At 40.2% G+C, this 25455-nt stretch overlaps 2 protein-coding genes across 7 annotated transcripts in view; one reads left to right on the top strand and one right to left on the bottom strand.

Annotated features, from left to right (window-relative positions):
* LOC138930865 (uncharacterized) overlaps positions 1-6729 on the top strand; it is a 50323-nt gene extending 43594 nt beyond the window's left edge. Inside the window, exon 9 of the mRNA XM_070291256.1 lies at positions 5136-6729. The gene's annotated coding sequence lies outside the window, so the exon portion shown is untranslated. The remainder of the gene's footprint in view (positions 1-5135) is intronic.
* On the bottom strand, positions 2324-5595 carry TCEAL4 (transcription elongation factor A like 4). Of its 6 annotated transcripts, none has more exons than XM_070292170.1 (3): positions 5455-5595; positions 4508-4580; positions 2324-4154 (listed from the first exon to the last, which is right to left on the bottom strand). In XM_070292170.1, exon 3 carries the CDS (start codon positions 4126-4128, stop codon positions 3322-3324), a length of 807 nt encoding a protein of 268 aa, XP_070148271.1. In that variant the 5' UTR covers positions 4129-4154; positions 4508-4580; positions 5455-5595; the 3' UTR covers positions 2324-3321. The 6 variants fall into 6 exon arrangements, with proteins under 6 accessions (XP_070148271.1, XP_070148274.1, XP_070148273.1 ...); XM_070292173.1 differs by having other exon boundaries at positions 2324-4149; positions 5455-5566; XM_070292172.1 differs by lacking the exon at positions 5455-5595 and adding an exon at positions 5161-5301 and having other exon boundaries at positions 2324-4149.
* Positions 6730-25455: the final 18726 nt, after the last annotated feature.

Raw genomic sequence — 25455 nt, 5'->3', positions numbered from 1 at the left:
CTACAAGAAACTAACATGGTACTTAGTGATATAAAAGGAGACACTTCACCTGAAGTGTCAGGAACAGGGCAAGGATGTCCTTTCTCATTGCTCTTATTGAACATCATACTGGAAGTCCTAGCTAGTGTATTAAGACAAAAAAGGAAATAAAAAGTGTACAGATTAGAACTGAGGAAATAAATCTATCCCTATTTGCAGATGACATGACGGTCTATGTAGAAAATGCCAAAGCATTGACAAACTCCTGGTCACAAGATCACAGGGTATAAGTTAATATATAAATTTAATTGCTTTCCTATATACCAGCAATGAACAACTGGAATTGATATTTAAAAGTGCATTTATAACAACATTCCCACAACACAGAATGTGACAAAAGACTCAAGTATATCACAAATGCACGAAACAACTTCACTGAAAGGGATGGAAGAATAAGGCACTGATATAGGTAACTTTGGAAATGAGTGGAGTCTGTTAAGACTAAAGACAAAATTTTCTCTATATATATTTTAAAACATATAAAGATGTATATATATGTGTATATATATATATATATATATATATATATATATATGGAGAGAGACAGAAAGAGATGCATATATATCTTCTTTATCAACTGAAAGGGCCTAGAAGCCATGATATCCAAATGGTAGGGTGTATACTTAACACCTAAATCTTGGTTTCTAGTACTGTTCTCCAACCAAAGGTACCAGGGTTCCTTGAAGAAATGGTTGATTCTAGGATTTGGGCAGGAAATATGCAAGATATGACTAGACCATTTTGTAGCACCAGAAAGTTTTATAAACACACACATACACACGTACACAATGATGGGGGTATGTTAAATAGATGCAAGAGCCAACTGAAAGAACTTCCAATGGCCAAAAGTGGAAAAATTTGAGCAATGAAAATATATATAGTAGTAGTATAGTCCAAAGTATATTAAATAAATGGAGAGAAATCAAATATGTAGAATTCCAAATAAATGTTGGAGATACTCCATCTTCAACAAGATTGAACATAACACCACAGTCTTTTAAGTGTAGACTGTGCAGAGTGATTTTCTCCCAAAGAGTATAGTCTAGAAAGGGAGAAATAAAAGAGTAACTTTACCATGTAGAATCCTGAGAACACTACTTTAGCCAGGTGACCAATATTAACATAAAGTGATAATATTGATAGTATGTACCCTTTATATGATTCCATTTTGCCTGTGTGATCCTCTTCCCAAAAAAGCACTTAACACCTGTCTAACCATAAGAGAGGCTTCCCTGGTGGCTCAGATGGTAAAGCATCTGTCTACAATGTGGGAGGACCCGGGTTTGAGCCCTGGGTTAGGAAGATCCCCTGGAGAAGGAAATGGCAACCCACTCCAGGACTATTGCCTGGAAAATCCCATGGACAGAGGACCCTGGTAGACTACAGTCCATGGGGTCACAAAGAGTCGGACACGACTGAGCTACTTCACTTCACTAACCATAAGAGAAAAATCAAGCAAACTGAAACTGCGGTACACTAATCAAAGTACCTGACCAGTGCGTCTCAAGAGTGTCAAGGCATAAGAAACAGGGAAAGTGTGAGAAATTGTCACAGCCAAGAGGAGCCTAAGGAGACATGATGACTAATTGTAAGATGAAAACCTGGATAGGATCCTGGGACAGAAAAAAGACATTAGGGAAAAACTGAGGTACTCTGAATAAAGTATGTATCTTGGTTAATGATAAATTATCAACATTGGTTCATTGTGACGAACGCTTCAAGCTAAAAGTTCAGTTCAGTTCAGTTCAGTCGCTCAGTCGTGTCCGACTCTTTGCGACCCCATGAATCGCAGCACGCCAGGCCTCCCTGTCCATCACCATCTCCCGGAGTTCACTCAGACTCACGTCCATCGAGTCGGTGATGCCATCCAGCCTCTCATCCTGTTGTCCCCTTCTCCTCCTACCCCCAATCCCTCCCAGCCTGAGTCTTTTCCAATGATGTTAATAACAGGTATGGGGTATATGGAAACTGTATCTTTGTAATAATTCTGTAAATCTACAACTAGCCTAAACATTTATTTAAAGAAACACTATAAGCAAATAAAAGGCTAATGAAGAGACAGAGGGAAAAAAATCACATAGGTAGATGGGTCTGCTGAAATGATAAGCCAGGGCTTAACAGGAATTTCCTAGGAGACGACTTCTAAGAAAAAAGCGTCAGCAGACACGAGATTAACAGGTGAGAATAGCACAGCATCTGGTCAGATTTTTCTCCCGGTTCAATCTCCAGTATCTAAATCCAGTGCAGATGGCTGTACACAGAAACACACACAAACCAACAAAGGTATGTTTTATAAGAACTTTATAAATAGCAAGACCCAAGTGACAACTGCGTGCTACCCAGGTGAGTTAGGGTAACTCTACTGTAGAGAATTCTCCACCTTTCAGTTGTGACATGGTGTTGTTTTAGACCATCACGATCTCTAGCCCATCAGCAGCAGTGGGAGCCTTAGGAGGGTACAGTACCAACAAGCAGAGGCATACCCCCCAAGAGTCATGACATTACCCCAGCTGGAGAGGGCCACCCACCTCACAGCTGTCTGGACTTACTTCTGCACACTTGAAACCTCCTCAGCCCTCTCCAAAACATCTGCTGGGGCTCTGGCCCTGCTAGTGCAGGGCAGAGAGTGGGAACCAGCTCACATACTCAGCATCTTATTGAATATTCTCCACAGCCCTAGAAGGCAAGTTTTATCCCCAACTCATTGATGCCAAGAGTTTCCCTTACAATGGATCTGTACTAACTGCCAAGTTGATTCTTGCACCTTTGAGTCCCAGAGGTAATGTGACTTTTACTCAGTTCACATCCTGTCAACACAAATTTTATGTGTCTCCACTGCCTCAGAAGGCACTTCACTGAATAGTACTTGATTGCTTGGTACTGCTTTCCTATTTTTTATCTTTCATTATTGCTATGATAAAAAGTAAGCTGTGTGTTTTTTAAGAGAATATAAACAGATGAACAAAAAACAGAAAAAAAATCACCCACAGATAACTGCTATTGATTTTTTAGTAGATAGTTTTCAGTTTTTCTTGTACATGGATCACTAGTAAATTATCTTTGTAGTTTTACAAAAATGGACTGATGCCATATATATGGTTCTGAAAACTATTTTTGTTTTTAATTTTACAATGCACCATAAACATTTTTCCATGCAATGGATGAAAATCTGCTACTGAAACATAGAGGGCTGCAGTTGAATAATGAGAGCGACACCTAAAGTATAGGATTAGCATTTAAGGTTAATAAAGCACAAGGCCTGGTAAATGCCTGCCAGAGGCACTACACAAAAGGAATGTCTTCAAAGCCTCTTTGCGGGGCCCTGCAGCCACCCCTGAGTTCCCTTGGGCCCCTTGGGTGGAAGGGGTCCTGTAAACTTTTTTGCATCCACATAAACCCCCCCAATTTCTGTCTGGTTTTCTTCACCTCATCCTCCACCCTGGCCATCTCATCAAATTCTCTTATCATCTCTTCATTGCTCAAATGCATATCATGTATGGCCTCCTTGTATTCCTTGAGACACTGAGCCAGCCCCTTGTTGGTTTTTCTTTTGGCCTTCCTGGGTACATCCTCCCCAGCTGGGCGCTTTCTGCCAGCCCTCGGTTCCCTTGGTTCGCTGGCTGGCTTGTCTTCTTTTGGCTTCCCCTCGCTCTCTGGCTTCCCCTCGCTCTCTGCTTTTCTTTCTTGTGCTTGTTCCTCACTCTCTGGCTTCCCCTCACTCTCTGCTTTTGTTTCTTTTGCTTCTTCCTCACTCACTGGCTTCCCCTCGCTCTCTGGCTTCCCCTCGCTCTCTGGCTTCCCCTCGCTCTCTGCTTTTCTTTCTTGCGCTTGTTCCTCACTCTCTGGCTTTTCTTGGCTCTCTGGGGCTCCTTCTTCTGGCTTGGTCTCACTCTCTGGCCTTTCTGTAACTGTTAATACTTCCTCATCTGTTTTTCCCTTGGGATCTGTCCTTCCCTGGTTTTCTAAGTTTTCCTCATCTTCCCTAGCACAAGCTGCTCCTGGTTTTCCTGCATCCAGTGGCTGTTCTTTGTTTTCCATCTTGCCCTGGTTCTCAGGCTTCGCTTCATTTTCACTGCAGAGTTTTTCCATGTTGAGCGTCCCCTCCTTTTCCTGTCCTGGGAGTGGGGCGGGGGAAGAGAAGACAAAGAGGAGACAAGAGAGACTGAGGTTTGGGGGGAAATGCAGGTCCGGACAGTAGTAGTCATTTCTTGCCCTTTGTCAGGGATCTCCTGACCTGGTCTGGCCCTCCGAGAGTGCCTTTTGCCCACCCTTTACCCCACCATTCCTCGTGCACACGTGAGACAACACTTCCCTGGCAGGCCCTGCCATTTTTCCCTATGCTTGCTCAGCGCGGCAGTGTGTAAATGTGTTGGGAAGTGGGCAGTGGGGCCCCCAATTCTTCGCGGGCGGTCCCTCCACACTCCCCACCCCTCTGGGTCCCTGTCCAGTGCCCTCTTCCTTCACTGACCTGCGGGGATTCTGGACAGGTTCCTCCTCTTTCTATAGCCCAGTAGAGCGCAGGGAACAACAGACACGTAGACCTGCAGACAGACAGGAGACCGGGGATGGGCACCGGTGGATGCACAGGAACTCGGGCCCCTTTCCAGAATCTCTGCCCTCCTCACCCACCGTTTCCCTCCCCCACCCCCTCCTCCGCCCCCTGCACCCCAGCCGCCATTTCTTTTCATGCCTCGGGCGCCAGACCAGGATGTTTTCCAAACTAATTTTGGATCTCTGCGTCCTTCTCTCCCAAAGGCAACTCGCCTCCCCACCCTCGAGGTCAACTTTCTACTCTACGCACAGAGTGGCAGAGGGGATTTATTTCCACTGCCTCACTGCTGGGGCGCCCCCTAGCTCACAATCTCCGGCTCCAAAATGGACGGAGGGCAGAGAAAAGGATGTTTAGAGAAAGGGGAATGGGTACTTGGGGTGTCCGCCTTCCCCTCCCTCCGCCCAACGGCCGTTTGCTCCCCCTTAGCCGTCTTCCCTCCGCCATCTCTAGCTACAGTCTGGCCAGCTCCCCTCGACCAGAACCCCATCCCCAACCTTTCTCCTTTCTGCGCCCGTTCCTCCTCCCCCATTCCGGTGTCCCACAGGCAGCGACGAGGACCTCACACTGACCTGAAAGAACCAGGAGCAACAACTAGGGGCTCGCAGACGGCTCCGGGTCCGACAACACCGAGGGAGGGCCACTACCCGGACCGGTGCCCACTTCTGGGCCCAGCGGTCACGTGAGCGTCGCGTCACCCGAGCTCCGCCCCCGCACCCCGCCCACCAGCCGGCGTCTGCTAGCCGCCCACCGCCTCCCTCGGGCAGGTACCTCTTAACCTCTCTGGGCCCTTTTGTCCCTTTCCTCTTCTTGAGAAGTTGGTCAAAGAAATAATTTTAGTAAAAACCACAGAGGTGGAGACCTACCTGGCAGTCCAGTGGTTAGCACTCCGCGCTTCCACTGCAGGGGGCACGGGTTCTATCTGCGGTGGGAGAACTAAGATCCCACACGCTGCCTGGCGCCACCAAAACAAAACAAAACCTCAGAGGCTTTTTTTTTTTTTTTATGGGTTGGGCAGTTTGGGGGAGGAGTCTAACTTTGCTCTTAAATTCCTTTGAAAGAACGTAGACGTATAAATGAAATGCTATGACTGTGAACTTTAATATTGTACAAAGAGTAGAATATTGCACTTTTAGGAAAAAATGTTACCGTCAAAGTGAAATTGTCCCTTTGTCCTGGTATGCAAAACATAAGTTTTCTAATGAATTAAATATTTAGATCTGAAAATGATTTTATATTTGAAACAAAATGAAAGAATGATTTTTATCTTTAAGTGAGAGACTGAATACAGAACGGACGATGACCAGATGACAATAGAATTGTAACCCACAACCTCTGTAGCAAGCAGCCCCACAAGCCAAACCACAGCTTCTACAGCAATCTTCTGGACTTGATCAATGACTACCAGCCTTCCTATTTTTGCCCTGCCACTAACTACAGAAATCTAAATATGCTCCCCAAACCAATCACATAAAATACCTCTGGCTCACCAGCGTTTCACTGCCAACAACTTCCAATCAGAGAAAACATGGTCTTCATTTTTTTCACTCTTAAGTTTTCCCATTGCCCTGCCTGTTTAAGTCTCTGCCAAACACAAGTTAGGGTGGCTAACTCCCTTGTTATAACAAGCTCTGAATAACTAGCTTCTGCTTCTGCATAAGCTTTTCGTAGAAGATCTTTAAAAACATAATAACTGAAAGTTGAACAATTAAGAACTTGACTGATGGATTTGATTACATGAAAACGTAAGAGATGGGGGACACATGCATTTCTCCCTGCTCTTTTTTTTAAATTTATTTTTTATTGAAGTATAGTTGCATTAAAACGTTGTGTTAATTGTTGCTGTACACCAAAGTGACTCAGTTACGTATACATATACATTCTTCTTCATATTCTTTTCCATTATGGTTTATCACAGGGTATTGAATATAGTTCCCTGTGCTATACAGTAGCACCTTGTTTATCCAGTCTATATATATCAGTTTGCATCTACTAACCCCAAACTCCTGCTGCTATCCTCTCCCACCTCCCTCCCACCCCGACCCCTCCCTGCTCTTGTAGAGTGTACTGGTAAAAATTTTCTGCAGGGCAATTTTGTAAATTGTTTAAAAATAAAAATATTTGATATTTTGGTTCAGCAATTCCAACTCAAATATTTACCCATGGAGATAATAAAACGCTAAAATAGAATCTTGTGTTTTAATATGTTTTTAAATTCCCATACCAATTATTTATTATGCATTTAACCTTTGCTGGAATTGGGGCTACAGTAGGGATTCTGTAGGCTTTGTTTACAATGGGAAAAAAGGGAACATCACAATTGTCCATCAGTACAGATATAGTTGCCTATCCCTTCTCCAGGGATCTTCCCCACCCAGGAATCAAACCAGGGTTACATAAGCTTCTTGGTATATTTGTTTACTCTGGTTATCTTTGGACATCTGGTTAGGAAAAGAATCCTTTTATGTTGGGTGCTCAAAATGCAGTAAAAATAATTATTTACTATCCATAACCCGAAATTACTGTGGATGCTGTGACCCAAAGGATAACCACAGGATGTGGTATTGACCTGTGGAGCAGCAGTCTCCAGCCTTTTTGGCAACAGGGATTGGTTTTGTGGAAGATAATTTTTCCATGGACCCTGACTGGGGATGGTTTGGGGATGAATCTCCTAAGGAGGGCACAACCTAGATCCCTCTCATGCACAGTTCACAGTAGGGTTTGTGCTCCTGTGAGAATCTACAGCCGCCACTGACCTAACTGGAGGTGGAACTCAGGCGGTAAGGGCTCGTTCCTAACAGAGGGTTGGGGACCCTTGCTCTAGAGAATACCACCTATGTGCCAGGCACTGTGCTTGTTACCTTATGTTATCTGGTGTGGATTTCATTTATACTTGATGGAAAAACTCATACTTCAGTGAAGCAGAATGATTTATAAAGCTACAAGCTTAACTCACTGTAGTACTGAAATAAAGATAGTAAGAGGAATAAAACATCTCCAAGTATAAAGTTTTTAGTATAAGATAAAGAAGCATTTCTATTCAGTAGTAAGGTATAGGTTATTATGGAAAGTAAATTTGTATGATTATTTAAATAGTTAAAGAAAATGAAGAGCCTTATTTTCTGACAAACACGCAAATTCTTTTCAGAGTAGGCAAGAAAAATAAAATGAAAAGTTTCTAGATTGGAAGGGAAGAAGTAAAAACTATCTCTATTTATAAATTGTATGATCACACATATGGAAAATCCCAAGGAATTCACTAAAGAACTATGAGAATGAAAGAGTTCCACACTGTGGCAGAAATATAAGATCAATAAACAAAAATTGAGTGTGTTTCTATATGCTAGCAATGAATAATTCAAAGAGGAAAGAAAAGTAGCATTTCCATTTAAAATATCATCAAAAAGAATAAAATACTTAGAGATAAATTTTGAAAGTCCAAGAATTGTATACTGAAAACTATAAAACATTGTTGAACAAAATTAAAAAATACATAAATAAATGGAAAGATATCCTATGTTTCATAGACTGGTAGACTTCATATCATTGAGTTGGGCGATATTTCCTAAATTGATCTGCAGACTCAACACAACCTCTATCAAAATCTCAGATGGTTTCTCTGCAGATTTTGACAAGCTGATCCCAAAATTCATACAGAAATGCAATGAACTCAGAACAGACAAAAATAATCTTGAAAGAGAAGGATAAAGTTTGAGGTCTCACACTTTCAGATTTCAAAACTTACCATAGATCTGCAGGAATCAAGACAGTGTGGCACTGGCAGAAGGACATACAGACCAACAGAATTGAGAATACAGAAATAAAGCCTCAGATTTATAATCAGTTGGTTTTCAACCAGAATGCCAAGAAAATTTAGTGCTTAAAGAAGAATCTTTTTAACAAATGATGTGAGACAACTAGATATCCAGATGCAAAAAATGAATTTGGACTCCCACACCACACCATATACAGAACTTAAATGAAGTCCTAAATATAAAAGCTAAAACTATTAAACTCTTAGGAGAAAATGAAGGTGTAATTCTTCATGATCTTGGATTAAGCAATGATTTCTTCACTACGACATTAAAAGTTCAAGCAATAAAAGAAATATAGAAAAATGGGGCATCACCAAAATGGAAAACTTTTAAATTTAAATAACACAATTAATAAAGTGAAAACACAACCCGCAGAAGAGAAAATTTTTGAAAGTAATATGCCTGATAAGGGACTTACATCTAGAATATACAAAAAGAACTTACAATGCAATTAAAAATAGGCAAGGAATTCCCTGGTTGTCCAGTAGTTAGTACTGTGTGCACTTTCACTGCCAAGGCCATGGATTCAGTCCCTGGTTGGAACTTAGATCCCATAAGCCTCATGGTGCAATGAATAAATAAATGAATAAAAATGGTCAAAGATCTGAATAGATATTTCAGCAAAGAAAATGTATAGAAAACCAATAAGCATGATGTTCAACATTATCAGCTGCCAGGGTAATGCAAATCAAAACCACAATGAGATACCACTTCATATCCACTAGTAGTGATATAATAAAAAGGCAGATAATAACAAGCATTTGCAAATACACGGAGAAGTTAGAACCATCACGCAATGATGGTGGGAATGGGAAATGATGTACCACTGTAGAAACAGGCACATGAAAAAATACTTACTCTCACTAATCAGAGAATTACAAGTCAAAACAACAATGAGGTATCATCTCACCTGTCAGAATGGCTATTATTAAAAAGACAACAAATAACAAGCGTTGGCGAGGGTGTGAAGAAAAGGGAGCCCTCATGCACTGTTGGTGGGGATGTAAATTGGTGCAGCCACTATGAAAAGGGCTTCCCAGGTGGCTCAGTGGTAAATAATTTGCCTGCCAATGCAAGAGATGCAGATGTGGATTCAATCTCTGGTTCAGGAAGATCCCGTGAAGGAGGAAATGGCAACCCCCTCCAGTACTCTTGCCTGGGAAATCCCATGGACAGCGGAGCCTGGTGGGCTACAGTCCCTGAGGTCTCAAAGAGTCAGACACAGCTGAGCATGCATCCACTGTGGAAAACACTATAGAGATTCCTCAAAAAATTAAAAATAGAACTACAATATGATCCAGCAATTCCACTTCTGGGTATTTATCTGAAGAAAACAAAAACATCAATTAGAAAAAATATATGCACCCATATGTTCATTGCAACATTCTTTACAATAGGCAAGATAGGGAGGCAACCAAAGTGCCCATCAATGGATGAATGGATAAAGAAGATGTGATATATAATGGAATATTAGCCATAAAAAGAATGAATTCTTACCATTTATAGCAACATGATTTGATCTAGATGGTATTATGCTGAATTAAATAAAGACAAATGCTGTATGATTTCACTTATATGTGGAATCTAAAAACCAAAACAAATGAATAAACATAACAAAACAGAAACAGTTACATACACAGAGGACAAACAGGTGATTGCCAAAGGAGAGGGGAGTTGCGGGAGGAAAGAAAGAAGTGAGAGAGATAAAGAAGTACAAACTTCATGTTGCAAAATAAATGTCACCAGTATGAAATATGCAGTGTGGAATATAATCAACAACTATGTAATATATTGGTATAGTGACATACTGTGACTTGAGTTATTGCAGTGGTCATTTTGAAATGTTTAGAAAGTCCAAAGTACTATGTTGTGTAACAGGAACTAACTTAGTGTTGTAGGTCAATTAAACTTCAAAAACAAATAAAGAAAAAGAGATCAGATTTGTGGTTACCAGAGTGGGGAAGAAAAGAGAATTGGATGAAGGCAGACAAAAGGTACACCTTCCAATGATAAGATACATAAGCTGTTGTTGTTTAGTCGCTAAGTCATGTCTGACTTTTTTTTTTTTTTGACCCCACAGACTGTAACCCACCAGGCTCCTCTGTCCATGGGATTTCCCTGGCAAGAATACTGGAGTGGGTTGCCATTTCCTTCTCCAGGGGATCTTCCCGACCCAGGGATCCAACCTGTGTTTCTTGTCTCCTGCCTTGGCAGGTGAATTCTTTATTGAGCCACCAGGGAAGCCCAAGATAAATAAGTAGTAGGGATGTAATGTACAAGATAATATATTTAACACTGCCATATGTTACACATGAATAATAAGAGAGTAAATCTTGAATTCTCATCACAATTTTTTTTTCTATTTCTTTGATCTTGTATCTATGTAAGATGATGCATGTTATGCTAAGCTGCTTCAGTCATGTCTGATTCTGTGCGACCCCATGGACAGCAGCCCACCAGGCTCCTCTGTCCACAGGATTCCCCAGGCAGGAATACTGGAGTGGATTGCCATTTCCTTCAACAGAGGATCTTCCCTTCCGACCCAGGGATCGAACCCAGGTCTCTTTCGTTACAGGCAGATTCTTTACCATCTGAAACTTATACAGTATTATATGTCAATTATATCTCAGCAAAACTGGAAGAAAATAATAGTGGAATAACAATAATAAGGAACCTAGCAGCTGAATACTTTCTGAATATAAATGATTATTTTAATCTTTTAATTTTTGGAGTAATTTGTTATGCACCAATAGTAACCAGAACAATATAAAGGATATGTAAATACTAGGTTTGATAATAGATAGTGCACAAAGCTTAAAATATTTACTATTTGGTCCTTTACAAAGAAATTTTGTCAACCCAGGTCCTAGACCAAAGGGAATAACTAAACCTCCACTACCGCCACAACCATTACTATTAAGATATGATGTTGATTAAGTACTAATATTCATGCATTTCAGGGTAAATTTCAGGTAACATTTCATTCATTTAAGAGGGTAACTTTAACACAATTTTAATCTTATAAAAAATCATTCCATGTATTTTTGAAATGACTAATTCTTGAGTATTGAAAACCCATGCAGTAAAAGTTGATGGCCTAGTAGGAAGAGCCTAGAATTCAGACTTGGAACTTAAAAAAAAAAAATTTAACTTCTCTTAGGCCCAGTTGGTTTGCCCATCCATCTGTCAAATGGGAGAATGGATAGCAGTCAAAAGACTGGCGGTGGACTTCCCTGGAGGTCTAGGTGTTAAGAATCCACCTGCCAGTGCAGAGGATGCAGGTTTGATCCCTGGTCTGGGAAGATCCCACATACCTTGGAGCAACTAAGCCTGTGGACCACAACTACTGAGCCTGCATGCCCTTTCCACAGAAAGAGGGGGCCACTGCAATGAGAAGCCCTCATACTGCAACTAGAGAGTGGCCCCTGCTCGTCACAACTGGAGAAAGCCCGCTTATAGCAAAAGAGACCCGGCACAGCCAAAAATAGATAAATTATTTTAAAAACACATAGGTACTCTAGGTGGAAGTATAAATTGATACAGCCACTTTGGAAAACAACATCTACTAAGGCTAAACATTCATGTACATTTTGACTCAGCAGTTGCAGTCTTGGTATATTTCCACAGAAACATGTCCTTGTGTCCACCAAAAGATATGAAGAAGACTGATTAGTAAGCTTAAAACTTATAGCAATGCAAATGTCCATCAAGCAAAAAAGAGTGTTATAATCCTATAACGCGTTATAATACAGACATGAAAATAATCAAACTACAAACACAAACAACATGGGGTAAACATCACAAATATAACACTGATACTTCAATTGTAAATCCTTCTCTCTCTCCTGCCTACAAAAACACTTATCAGTGGAGTCACAAATGGGGGCAGATTTGTGGTCACAAGAAAGAATTTAGGAGAGGGAAAAGCAGAAGCAGACCCTGGAACTCAACCTGACGTGTGACATTCCCAGCTGTTGGAGTTTATTAAGGGAAAAACATTATGCATTTTATGCTTATATATTTTAATTTGGATTAATTCCCCAAGTGGAGGCTGAGATGGGTCAAAGAAATGAACACTGTATCAGCTTTTATTTATTTTTATTATTTTATTTATTATTTGTTGAATCATGGAGTAAGCAAAGGAATTCCAGAAAAACATCTACTTCTGGTTCTTTGACTACCCTAAAGCCTTTGACTGTGTGGATCACAACAAACTGTGGAAAATTCTTGAAGAGATGGGAATACCAGACCACATACCTGCCTCCCGAGAAACCTGTATTTGGGTCAAGAAGCAACAGTTAGAACTGGACTTGGAAGAACGAGCTGATTCCAAATTGGGAAAGGAGTACAACAAGGCTGTGTATTGTCATCCTGCTTATTTAAATTCTATGCAGAGAACATCACATGGAATGCCAGGCTGGATGAAGCACAAGCTAGAATCAAGATTGCCAGGAGAAATACCAATAACCTCAAATATGCAGATGATACCACTCTAATGGCAGAAAGTTAAGAATTAAAGAGCCTTTTGATGAAGGCAAAAGAGGAGAGTGAACAGCTTGCTCAAAACTCAACATTTAAAAAGCTAAGATCATGGCATCCAGTCCCATCACTTCATGGCAAATAGATGGGGGAAAAGTGGAAACAGTGGCAGATTTTATTTTCTTGGGCTCCAAAATCACTGCAGATGGTGACTGCAGCCATGAAATTAAAAGATGCTTGCTCCTTAGAAGGGAAGTTAAGGCAAATCTAGACAGCATATTAAAAAGCACACAAACATCACTTTGCCGACAAAGGTCCATATAGTCAGATCTATGGTAGACTACATCAGTAGTCATGTACAGATGTGAAAGCTGGACCATAAAGAAGGCTGAACACCGAAGAATTGACGCTTTCAAATTGTGGTGCTTGAGAAGACTCTTGAGAGTCCCTTGGACTGCAAGGAGATCAAACCGGTAAACCCTAAAGGAAACCAACCCTGAATATTCATTGGAAGGACTATTGCTGAAGCTGAAGGTCCAATACTTTGGCCACCTGATATGGAGGGTTGACTCATTAGAAAAGACCCTGAAGCTGGGAAAGATTGAAAGCAAAAGGAAAAGGGAGTGACAGAGGATAAGATGGTTGGATGGCATCACCAATGCAATGGACATGAGTTTGAGCAAACTCCAGGAAATAGTGGAAGACAGAGGAACCTGGCATGCTGCAGTCCATGGGGTCACAAAGAGTGGGAAATGACTTAGTGACTGAACAAATAGCTTTTCTTTTAAATTATTTCCTGTCAAGCAGATTAATGCAGAGAAACAGTTTCTATAAGCTTCTGATAGGTCCAAACACTCAAAGGCTAATACCATGTCTGATAGACCAGACACTAGAGTGAGATTTGGGAGATCACCTAGGTCCTGGTGTCGGTTCTTACCCAGTAGCTATGTGACCTTGGGTAATGCCCTTTACCTCTCTGTGAAGATCCCATCTGGGAAAAGACATTGTGTTCCTAAATGGGATAGAATTCACTATGCCAGTCAAATTATTTTAGCAAGAGCAATAACTGTGAGTCTTATGATTTCTTACAACAAAATTCCCAGTAGTGTATGACAAAATAGCTGGTCAAACATCATGTCTTCCCACAGTTATATGGTCCCCACCTAACTCCAGTTCCCAAGAGCTGACATTTTTCACACTTACCTCTGTGTAAGGAACATTTTTAAGGAAGACTTAGTTACATCATAGACAGGTTTCCAGATTTCAGAAGAATTCTAGGGCACCAGCAGAGGTGGTGAGCAGCAGGACTGGCCGAGTCACAAACCCTAGAGGGACGCTAGGCAGCATGGCAAGGACTGGATTGACAACCTGCTAGAGGGGATTATAGAGCTTCATGCTCCGCTCGTGCTCACCAATAATCCTAGATTGCTTTTAAAGTCCTTCTTATTAAGAAGAAAGCATAAATGTCCACTTTTTCAAGCTTTCTTCCCCTCCACCCAACACTCATTTCATCTTCTTCTTATTCAGGAGTGACTGGTTATGATCAAAAAGGAGGAGGCTGATGATAGGTTAGGAATCAGGGCCAACCCCATCTTACTGGTCTCTGTCTTCGGATGAGGTTTTCATCCTGTCAAGTTAATATTTTGGGTTTTATTTTGTCAGGTATACATGCTGGGTGATGAAAAAAATAAAATAACTTTAATATTCAGATAGCTTGACAAAAAAGATGGTGGGGGAGAGTCATATTTCTCTTGCTCTATTACCACCTATTAATATAATTAATACCATTATATTAATATAATCAAGAGGCAGGTCCTTCACTGGCTGAGCTAGTGGAGAATGGGACATGAACTACTCTCACTGGATGCTCTCATTCTCAGAATGATGCATAATTGCAGATCATTAAGGCTTATATTTTTAAAAATGAAAGATTATAGGCCAGAAAAGAACAAAAACAAATCTGAATGAAATATAATTTCAGAATCTTGGAGACTTGACAAAGATATTATTTTTTGAAAATTTGATTTGTCTCTTTCTGGGCATTTTGTTGCTGTTATTTATTAAAATGAATTCAAAAGAAGTTTATGGTATTTTTATTCTGTTAACACTGTTTCTCCCTGATTCACACTTGCAATATGTTATTTACTGTAGTTGCAGCTGGTGGCTGAGGGTAAAGCGTCTGCCTGCAATGCGGGAAACCTGGGTTCAATCCCTGAGTCAGGAAGATCCCCTGGAGAAGGAAATGGCAACCCTCTCCAGTACTCTTGCCTGGAAAATTCCATGGGCGGAGGAGCCTGGTAGGCTACAGTCAATGGGATCACAAAGAGTCATACATGACTGAGCAACTTCACTTCCCTTATTTAGCCTTTTCCAAAAACACAGCATCAGAGCATGATTTTTCCTTATTTGCCCATCAGGTTAAAAGTCAGATGTACTTATTATCCCCTCCCCTTCAGTCTTTAACATCAAGCCAGGTTTGTCTCTCTATTCACCAGATTCACCTGTTTCAATCAACCCTGCACTCTCAGCTGAATTATCGGGCATTTAAATGTTATTTTATTAATGCTTCTGTTTATTTCCTGAATTTACAAGTGCAAAACAGCCAAAACATAAAACTGTCCTAATGGATTCGATATATCAAAATGCATTCTAACACAATATGTATGAGACCAATGTGCTACAATAGCTTTAGTGAAAACATCTATATGGCATAGTGACAAATATTGGCTCAACAACAATTAGCATGATACAAAGTGACTTAGTGAATTTTTTTTTGAAAATATCCATAGCTCTTTTTCCCTGACACACAGCTCTGAAAAGAACCTTCATTTTCCCAAATTTATTTTGATGTGTAGGTCAGTCACATGGCATCCCACCCTGCCAGGTGGATTTACTTGTTGCTGAGTTTGCGATAGTTTGTCTAGGTCTTTGCAGTAAAATCCTTTTTTCAAGTCCTTTAATAAGATTTTTCTAATATTTCTAATGTTTTTCTAATATGTCAAATAATGATAAATTATTCCTGACAAGAAAGTCAATTTTTGTGCATCTGGTCTCTAAAGATGGTAATTTTTGTATCTGACCATGAAACAAACATCATGTTAGAAAAGGAGATTAATTAAGGTTTTTTCCCTTTAAAATTGTAAAGTGAATCATTTGTATTTTACTCAATTTGAAATATTTTGTCTGTTTGTTTCATCTTTTCCCATACCAGATATAATTGCTAATCATTTATACAGAATTTTTATATCCTTATTTATAAATGTGACCACTCAAAACTCTTTTTAGTGTGCTCTTTTCATAGTATGCTATGCTAAGTTGTTTCAGTCATGTCTAACTTTTTGCAGCCCTAATGGACCATAGTCCACCAGGCTCCTCTGTCCATGGGATTCTCCAGGCAAGAATACTGGAGTGGGTTGCCATGCCCTCCTCCTGGGGATCTTCCCGACCCAGGGATTGAACCCATGTCTCTTATGTTTCCTGCATCAGCAGGCAGATTCTTTAACACTAGTGCCACCTGGGAAGCCCCTTTCATATTCTGTTTCTTTTAAATAAAAATGTAATGTTCTTCATTATCTGACACTGCTTCATTAACAACAACAAAAGTGTTTGTGTCTGTGCCAAGTCTCTTCAGTTGTGTCCCTCTTTGTGACCCTACGGAGTGTAGCCCGCCAGTCTCCTCTGTCCATGGGGATTCTCCAGGCAAGAATATGGAGTGGGTTGCCATGCCCTCCTCCAGGGGATCTTCCCAACCCAGGGATCGAACCCACATCTCTTATGTCTCCTGCATTGGTGGTGGTGAGGGGCGGTGTGGTTCTTTACCATGTGGGCCACCAGGGAAGCCTAACCACAAAAATACTTGTTAAGTATTGGACCATTAAGAAATGGTCTGACATTAAGTACATTTGGAAACTTGGGCATTTGGGATGGCAGTTCCTTGGTGGCCTCAATTTCTTTCATTTCCTTAATCCTTAAGTCTTTTTGTGGGGAGGAGAGAAGGTTTAATTTCTGTGATTTATACTTTCCACATAGCCACACGTTTTATCAAAATTCTCCAATTAAAATAATTAAATTTAATTAATTAAATTAATTAAGAAAATTTTTCAATGTATCATCACAAATGCTTGAAAGAAATATCCTTTGTACAGAATAATACTTTCTGTATTATTCCTTTTTTCTCACTAAGGAGGTTACTCAGATGTGTAATCTCTTCCCCCCAGGCAACAGCTGTCATATTTATTCACCAAGTTTACATTTAAGGCTGTTTTTCTGGGATTAAAGCATTGTCAAGAAAAAAACATTTATCTTGATTGACTTTTAAGGATATTTTACTTTTTTATAAATATGTTTACTTCTGTTTGTGTTTTGTATTTGGAAACTGGTTTTGCTGTTTTCCTTTTTATTGCAGTTCACTGAGGTTTTTGTTCAGAATTGGAGGCAGTGGCTTGCCAGACTGGTCCCATTTTCCAGGAGCTCCTTCCCTAGGTTGGAGAGTTACCGTTCAAGCCAGGGTTGCTTAGCCAGGCTTTTAAATACTCAGCTGGTGCACAAACGGCCCAAACAAGGCCTGCATCCTTCCTCTGGCATTATGGACCTGGTTTACAGAAGTCAGACTCTCAAAGCCCGGAAACTGATTTTTTTTCAACTTAGGTGCTGTAGATGGCGCCTGCAAAGTGCTCTCTAGGGCTAGGTGAAGGCTACAGAAGATTTTAGATAGTCTGATTATTCCACACCTTTCATTTGGCTCTTGCCAGGTAGAACTACACTATCACATATAACTACATTAGGTTATTGACAGGGTTTCCTGCATTACATTTCATTCAATCAGATGTTAGTTGCTCAGTTGTCTCCGACTCTTGGTGACCCCATGGACTGTAGCCCCCCTGGTTCCTCTGTCTATGGAATTCTCCAGGCAAGAATACTGGAGAGGGTAGTTTCCCTTCCCTAGGGGATCTTTGTGACCCAGGGATCAAACCTGGGTCTTCCACATTGCAGGCGGATTCTTTACTGTCTGAGCTAGCTCCTTATTGCAAAATTCAGACTTAAATTGAAGAAAGTAGGGAAAACACTAGGCCATTCAGTTATGATCTAAATCTAATCCCTTACGATTATACAGTGGAAGTGACAAATAGATTGAAGGGATTATCTGATACAGAGTGCCTAAAGAACTATGGATGGAAGTTCATAACATTGTACAGGAGACAGTGACCAAAACATCCCAAAGAAAAAGAAAAGCAAGACAAAATTGTTGTCTGAGGCTACCTTGAACTTCCCTGGTGGTTCAGATGGTAAAGAATCCACCTGCAGTTGGTGAGACCTGGGTTTGAATCCTGGGTTGGGAAGATCCCCTCGAGGAGAACATGGCAAGTCACTTTGAAAACAGACTATGATGAACACATAGAGATAGTATAGTAGATATCGCAAGCACAGATAACTCCCTAGGGTTTTGTGACTTGGTTTTCTGTACTTCATTTCATCCAGTCAGATGTTGCATCTACACAAGGCTTAATTTGCATACAATATTAAATATGGAAAATACGCTTGCCACTGCCTTTCTCTTTCTATCCTAGATTCTCTAAATTTCTGTCCTTCCCGGCTGAGCATTCCTCTCTGTCTATCTTTGCCCAGAAGGCTGGCAAGAAAGCCACTTCTAACACAGACAGGGATAGATGAACAGAGATAGCACAGTAATAATTGCAAGCACATATAACTCCCTAGAACGTCTTGACAAGTTTTATTTGCATTGCGTGAAATTAGATGTAGCTTGTAATGCAAGGCTATGGTTTTTCCTGTGGTCATGTATGGATGTGAGAGTTGGACTGTGAAGAAGGCTGAGCGCCAAAGAATTGATGTTTTTGAACTGTGGTGTTGGAGAAGACTCTTGAGAGTCCCTTGGACTGCAAGGAGATCCAACCAGTCCATTCTGAAGGAGATCAACCCTGGGATTTCTTTGGAAGGAATGATGTTAAAGCTGAAGCTCCAGTACTTTGGCCACCTCATGTGAAGAGTTGACTCATTGAAAAAGACTCTGATGCTGGGAGGGATTGGGGGCAGGAGGAGAAGGGCACGACCGAGGATGAGATGGCTAGATGGCATCACGGACTCGATGGACGTGAGTCTGAGTGAACTCCGGGAGATGGTGATGGACAGGGAGGCCTGGCGTGCTGCGATTCATGGGGTCACAAGAGTCGGATATGACTGAGCGACTGAACTGAACTGAACTGAACTGAACTGTATGCAAGGCCTTACTTAAATACAGCATATATAAACAGACCCTATAGATCTCCATTGCCTTACTTTTTCATTTCAAGATACTGCAAAGGTCTGTCCTTCTTAACTGAGCATTCCTCTAAGTTTATCTTTGCCCAGAAGGGTGGCAAGAAAGTTATTTCCAAAACAGGGAAGAATAGATGGATTGAGATAGTCCAGGAACTATTGCAAGCACATATAACTTTGTCAGCTTTTGTGACAGGGTTTCTTGTGCTGCATTTCATCCAATGAATATTACCTCTACACAAGGCCTTGTTTTCATTTGTTGTGGTTCAGTTGCTCAGTCATGTTCCACTCTTTGCAACTCCATGGTCTGCAGCACAACAGGCTTCCCTGTCCTTCACCATGTCAGGGGGCATGTTTAAACTCATGTTCATTGAGTTGGTGATGCCATCCAGCCATCTTGTCCTCTATCATCCCCTTCTCCTCCTGCCTTCAATCATTCCCAGCATCAGGGTCTTTTCTAATGATTCACTCTTCTTCATCAAGTGGCCAAAGTATTTGAGCTTCAGCTTCAGTATCAGTCCTTCCAATGAATACTCAAGGTTGAAATGAACTATAATTCTAAAGGAACACAGATTACATTTATTTAAAGTTTTAGCTGTAGTCACTGAACTTGATTTTATTTTTTGCCTTTTTGGATTATAAACCATATGGAGCTACTTATCATTCCCACATTAATTTCAGGGGATCAAAGAGTTAGGCAAATGTGTTTTAAGTATATATTGAATATTACTTTTATGCTCCTCAGTACTCTCACTGTTTATTAGAATATCTTCCATATATAGTGTTTCATGATGGATTATCAATATAAATTATTTATGTGCGGTTTAATATGCCTCACAGCCAGACAAAGCGAAATCCTTTGCATTCCACTCCCCAAAGGTAGCCACTGCTACTGTTTGATTGGTACTTGGCATACAATTTTCTATGTATATTGAAATACACATACATAAATAGATACATTGGTCTACTCATCAACTGATTTACTAATTTGTTAGATATGAAATTGGAATCACAGAATAACACTGATCTGCTACTCACATTCTTCACTTAACAAGATGTGTGCTTTTAAATTGTTTTCATTAAGGTATAATTTAGAGAAAATAAAATTCACTCCTTTTAGTGTCCAGTTCTGTAAGCCTTGAAAGGTACATACAGTCATATAACCACTACACAATCAGGATATGCAAGAGTTCCACTATGCCAAAAAAAATCTCCTGTGCCTTTTTGTAGTTAACCTGAAAATGACCTATGTGTTTTCTGACTCCCCAATTTTTATAGCTCTAGATTTTTGCTTTTATTTTTATTTTAATAATGTTCTATGTATTTTTCATTTCCCTGGAGACTTCCTCTTTGAGCCATGAACTAAATATGTATTGTTCAGTTTCCCAGTTCTTGGAGATTTCATGTTATCTTTCTATTATTGATTTCTAGAGTTTTATTCCACTATTGTCAGATAACACAATTTGTTTGGTTTCAGTTTTTTTTAATTTATTAAGATTTGGTTCTTGACTCAGGATATAGTCTGTCTTGCTGAGTGTTCTGTATGCATTTGAAAAGAATGTGCATTCTGCTGTTTTTGGGTGGACCACTCTATAAATGTCAATTAAATCTAGTTGGTTGATGGTGGTGTTCAGTTCATCTATAACTTTGCTGATTCTATCTATTAGTGAGAGAGGAATATTGAAGATCCCAATTATAATTGTGGATTTGTCTATTCCCCTTTCAGTTCCTTCAGTTTTGCTTCATGTATTTTAAGACTGTTGTTAGCTATAATACATATTTATAATTATTGTATCTTCCTGGTGAATTGACTGATCCTCTTTAAACTATGTTTTCAAGTTGATATTATCTGATAATATAATCTATAGATTCTCCTGCTTTCTTCTGATCAGTGTTTGCCTGGTGTATTTTTATTCATCATTTTACTCTTAAGCTACCTATCATTGTATTTGAAGTGAGTTTCTTGTAGACAATATATAGTTGGAGCATTATTTGTGTTTCACATTGTTGTTTTTTAAATCCATTCTGACAATCTAGTTCATATAGTTATGCAGTTAGGCCATTGACAATTAATTATTGGTGGTATGTTTTGACTTAGATCTACCACTTTATTTTCCATGTTTTGTTGGTCCTCTCTGTTTTTCACTACCCTCTTTCCCCTTTCTTGCTTTCCTCTGCGTTATTTGAATGCCTTTGAGTATCTCATTTTAATTTTTTAATTCTGATTTTGAATATCTCTCTTTGTAGAGCAACATTTTTGTGGTTGCTCTGTGGATTATAAACTACTACTGAACTTTTCACAGTCTATTTAGAATCAGTATGTTACCACTTCAATTGATAAATAGAAACCTCACCTTAATATGTCCTGTTACCACCCCCCTTTATGCTATATTTGCCTTATGCATTATATCTATATTGAAATGTACATAGGTATCTACTATAGCTAATTTATTGAAAACTCCATCAGTCAACATTATATTTCGCTGCGGTTTTCCACTTCAGGGTCCAACTCTCACACATCTGTACATGACTAGTGAAAAAAGTATAGCTTCGACGATATGGACCTTTGTCAACAAAGTGATGTCTCTGCTCTTTAATATACTGTCTAGATTCATCATAGCTTTTCTTCCAAGGAGCAAGCATCTCTAATTTCATGGCTATTTTCACCATCTGTAGTGATTTTGATGAATTCTGTCACTGTTTCCATTGTTTCCCTATCTATTTGCCATGAAGTGAAGGGACTGGATGCCAGTCCCATCTTCGTTTTTTGAATGTTGAGTTTTAAACCAGCTTTTTCATTCTCCTCTTTCACCTTCATCAAGAGGCTCTTTAGTTCCTTATCACTTTCTGCCATTAGAGTGTTATTATCTGCATATCTGAGGCTGTTGATATTTCTCACAGCAATCTTCATCCCAGCTTGAGCTTCATCCAGCCCTGGCATCTCATATGATGTATTCTGCATAGAAGTGAAATAAGCAGGGTGACAACATACCGCCTTTTTGTACTCCTTTCCCAATTTGGAAACAGTCTGTTATTCCATATCTGGTTCTATTACTTCTTGTCCTGCACACAGGTTTCTCAAGAGATGGATAAGGGGGTCTGGTACCCCCATCTCTAAGAATTTTCCACATTTTGTTGTGAGCCACATAGTCAAAGGCTTTACCATAGTCAATGAAGCAGATGTGTTTGTGTGTGTGTGGGGGGGATTCCCTTGCTATTTCTATGATCCAGTGGATATTACCAATTTGATCTCTGGTTCATCTGCTTTTTCTAAATCCAGCTTGTACATCTGGAAGTTCTTGGTTCACATACTGATGAAGCCTGCTGCTGCTGCTGCTGCTGCTGCTGCTTCGTCACTTCAGTCATGTCCGACTCTGTGCAACCCCATAGATGGTAGCCCACCAGGCTCCCCTGTCCCTGGGATTCTCCAGGCAAGAACACTGGAGTGGGTTGCCATTGCCTTCTCCAATGCATGAAAGTGAAAAGTGAAAGTGAAGTTGCCCAGTCGTATCCAACCCTCAGCAACCCCATGGACTGCAACCTTCCAGGCTCCTCCGTCCATGGGATTTTCCAGGCAAGGGTACTGGACTGGGTTGTGTTGAAGCCTAGCCTGAAGTATTTTGAGCATTATCTTGCTAGCATGTGAAATGAGTGAAGTTGTGTCATAGTTTGAACATTCTTTGCCATTGCCTTTCTTTGGAATTGGAATGAAAACTGACATTTTCCAGTCCTGTGGCCACTGCTGAGTTTTCCAAATTTGCTGACATACTGGAATCTCTTTAAAAAACTAATAATAGAGTTGTCATATTATTCAGCAACTCCACTCCTGGGCATATATCTGAAAAAAACTCTAATTTGAAAAGATACATGCACCCCAATATTCATAGCAACACTTTTTACAGTAGCCAAGACTTGGAAGCAACCTAAATGTCCATCAGCAGATGAATGGATAAAGAGGATATATATAATATTCCTATATATAGATAGGAATATTATTTGGCCTTAAAAAAGAATAAAATTAATGCCATTTGCAGCAGCATAGATGAACCTAGAGATCATCATACTAAGCAAAGTAAGTCAGAAAGAGAAAGGCAACTATCATATGCTATCACTTATATGTGGAATCTAAAATATACAAGTGAACTTATTTACAAAACAGATACAGACTCACATGGTTAGAAAACACTCTTACAGTTACCAATGGGGGAAAGGGGAGCAGGGAGGGACAAATTAGGAGTTGGGAATTAGCAGATACACACTAACATCAATACAACAAGGTGCTACTGTATAACACAGGGAACTATATTCAATATCTTATAGTAAATCATAATCAAAAAGAATATTAAAAATGATATATGTATATATATGTATAACTGTGATTCATGGGGTCACAAAGAGTTGGACACGACTGAGCAACTGAGCTGAACTGAATTGATGTATAACTGAATCACTTTGCTCTATACTAGAAACTAACACATTGTAAATCAACTATGCTTCAATTAAAAAGCAATATCAGTTCAGTTGCTCAGTCGTGTCCAACTCTTTGTGACCCTGTGAATAACAGCACGCCAAGCCTCCCTGTCCATCACCAACTCCCAGAGTTCATTCAAACTCATGTCCAATCAAGCAATAATTTGGGCAGCACTGAATGCCAGTGTTCAGCGAGATTAGAGTATTTAGAACCCTGGTAGCTTCAGGATATAATGGGACAAGTTTTGGGGTTATTTCAAGTTTAAGTACTGTGCAGGCATTCAAAGCAGTTTCCCTGGTCTACTTCACCTCTCCTAACTTCTTACCCTTATCTGAAGTATAGGATTAAACAGGTAACTGAATAAGTGTTAAGTTTAAAGTAAATACAATTTAGAGTACCACTTGTCTACATTAATTTTATAAATATTAATTTTCTTTACCCTCCATATCGTGTTTCATAGGGGAAACATCTGTTATTAATTCACATAATCCCCATACTCAATTCTCTTGAACCTAGGGGTAGGATTTCATTGCTTTCATCATCATCAATCATCATTACCATCATCATCACCATCACCAAGAGCAGTTGTCCTATGGGGGATTTTAAATGACCTGTCCTTTGATAACCCTGTATGCGAGACAGCAAAAGAGACACAGATGTATAGAACAGTCTTTTGGACTCTGTGGGAGAGGGTGAGAGTGGGATGGTTTGGGAGAATGGCATTGAAACTTGTATGTTATCATATGTGAAACGGATCGCCAGTCCAGGTTCGATGCATGATACAAGGTGCTTGGGGCTGGTGCACTGGGGTGACCCAGAGGGATGGGATAGGGAGGGAGGTGGGAGGGGGGTTCCATGTAAATCCATGGTGGATTCATGTCAATGTATGACAAAACCAATACAAGTTGTATAGTAATAAGCCTCCAAAAATATAAATAAATAAAGTGAAAAAAAAATGACCTGTCCTTAACTCCTGGTGGCCTATCACCTACATAAGAGGTCACTGGGTATATGTAGTGTTTGTCAATTTTCTTTCATTATCAGGAGCCTTTTTTTGCCTAATCACCTCTAACCTGACTCCCCAGCAGAATGTGAAATTTCTAATACTCCAGACGTAGTTGATCTGTTTGTGTACTGTGGCTGTGGTCCTTTGGAGGTTCACAGACCATTGTGGGTTTTGTTTTGTTTTATGGTCTGCACCACATGGTTTGAGGGATGGAACCCAGGCCCTCAGCAGTAAGAGGGCAAAGTCTTAACCACTGGACTTCCAAGGAATCCCCTCACAAGCCATTGCAATATCTAGGAAATCTGATCCTCAAGAACCCATCTTTGATCCCTTGGGCATGGTGTCATCTGTTGAGAGTGCATGGTATATTGTGATTAAGGCAAAAACTGGAATCCCATTCCTTCTACATCCATCCCACGATCCACATTCAAAAAATGTCGTGATCAGATACCAGGCCTCGATGGACCATCCATGGATCCACTCAAAGCATTGATATGGAGCCATGCTCAAGTCCCTACACTTGGAGGGACCTGTAGACCTCCAACCTCATCCCTCTCTGGGAGAAATCTCACTTCCTTCTCTATTACCTGAGATATCCATTCTCCCAACTAGGTAGCCTGCCAGACTCCTCTATCAAAGGGATTATTCAAGCAAGAATACTGGAGTGGAGGGAAGATCCTCCTCCAGGGGATCTTCCTGACCCAGGGATCAAACCTGCATCTCCTGTGTCTCTTGCATTGCAGTTGGATTCATTACTGGCTGAGCCACCAGGGAAGCCCAGTCATTTCCATAAGTTTTCACAAAGGACAGAAGAAACACTGGC

Source organism: Ovis canadensis, chromosome X (assembly GCF_042477335.2).
Source record: "Ovis canadensis isolate MfBH-ARS-UI-01 breed Bighorn chromosome X, ARS-UI_OviCan_v2, whole genome shotgun sequence".
In the NCBI taxonomy this organism is placed as follows: domain Eukaryota; kingdom Metazoa; phylum Chordata; class Mammalia; order Artiodactyla; family Bovidae; genus Ovis; species Ovis canadensis.
Note: the sequence above shows the minus strand (reverse complement) of the source record. Positions and strands in the feature narration are given on the sequence as shown.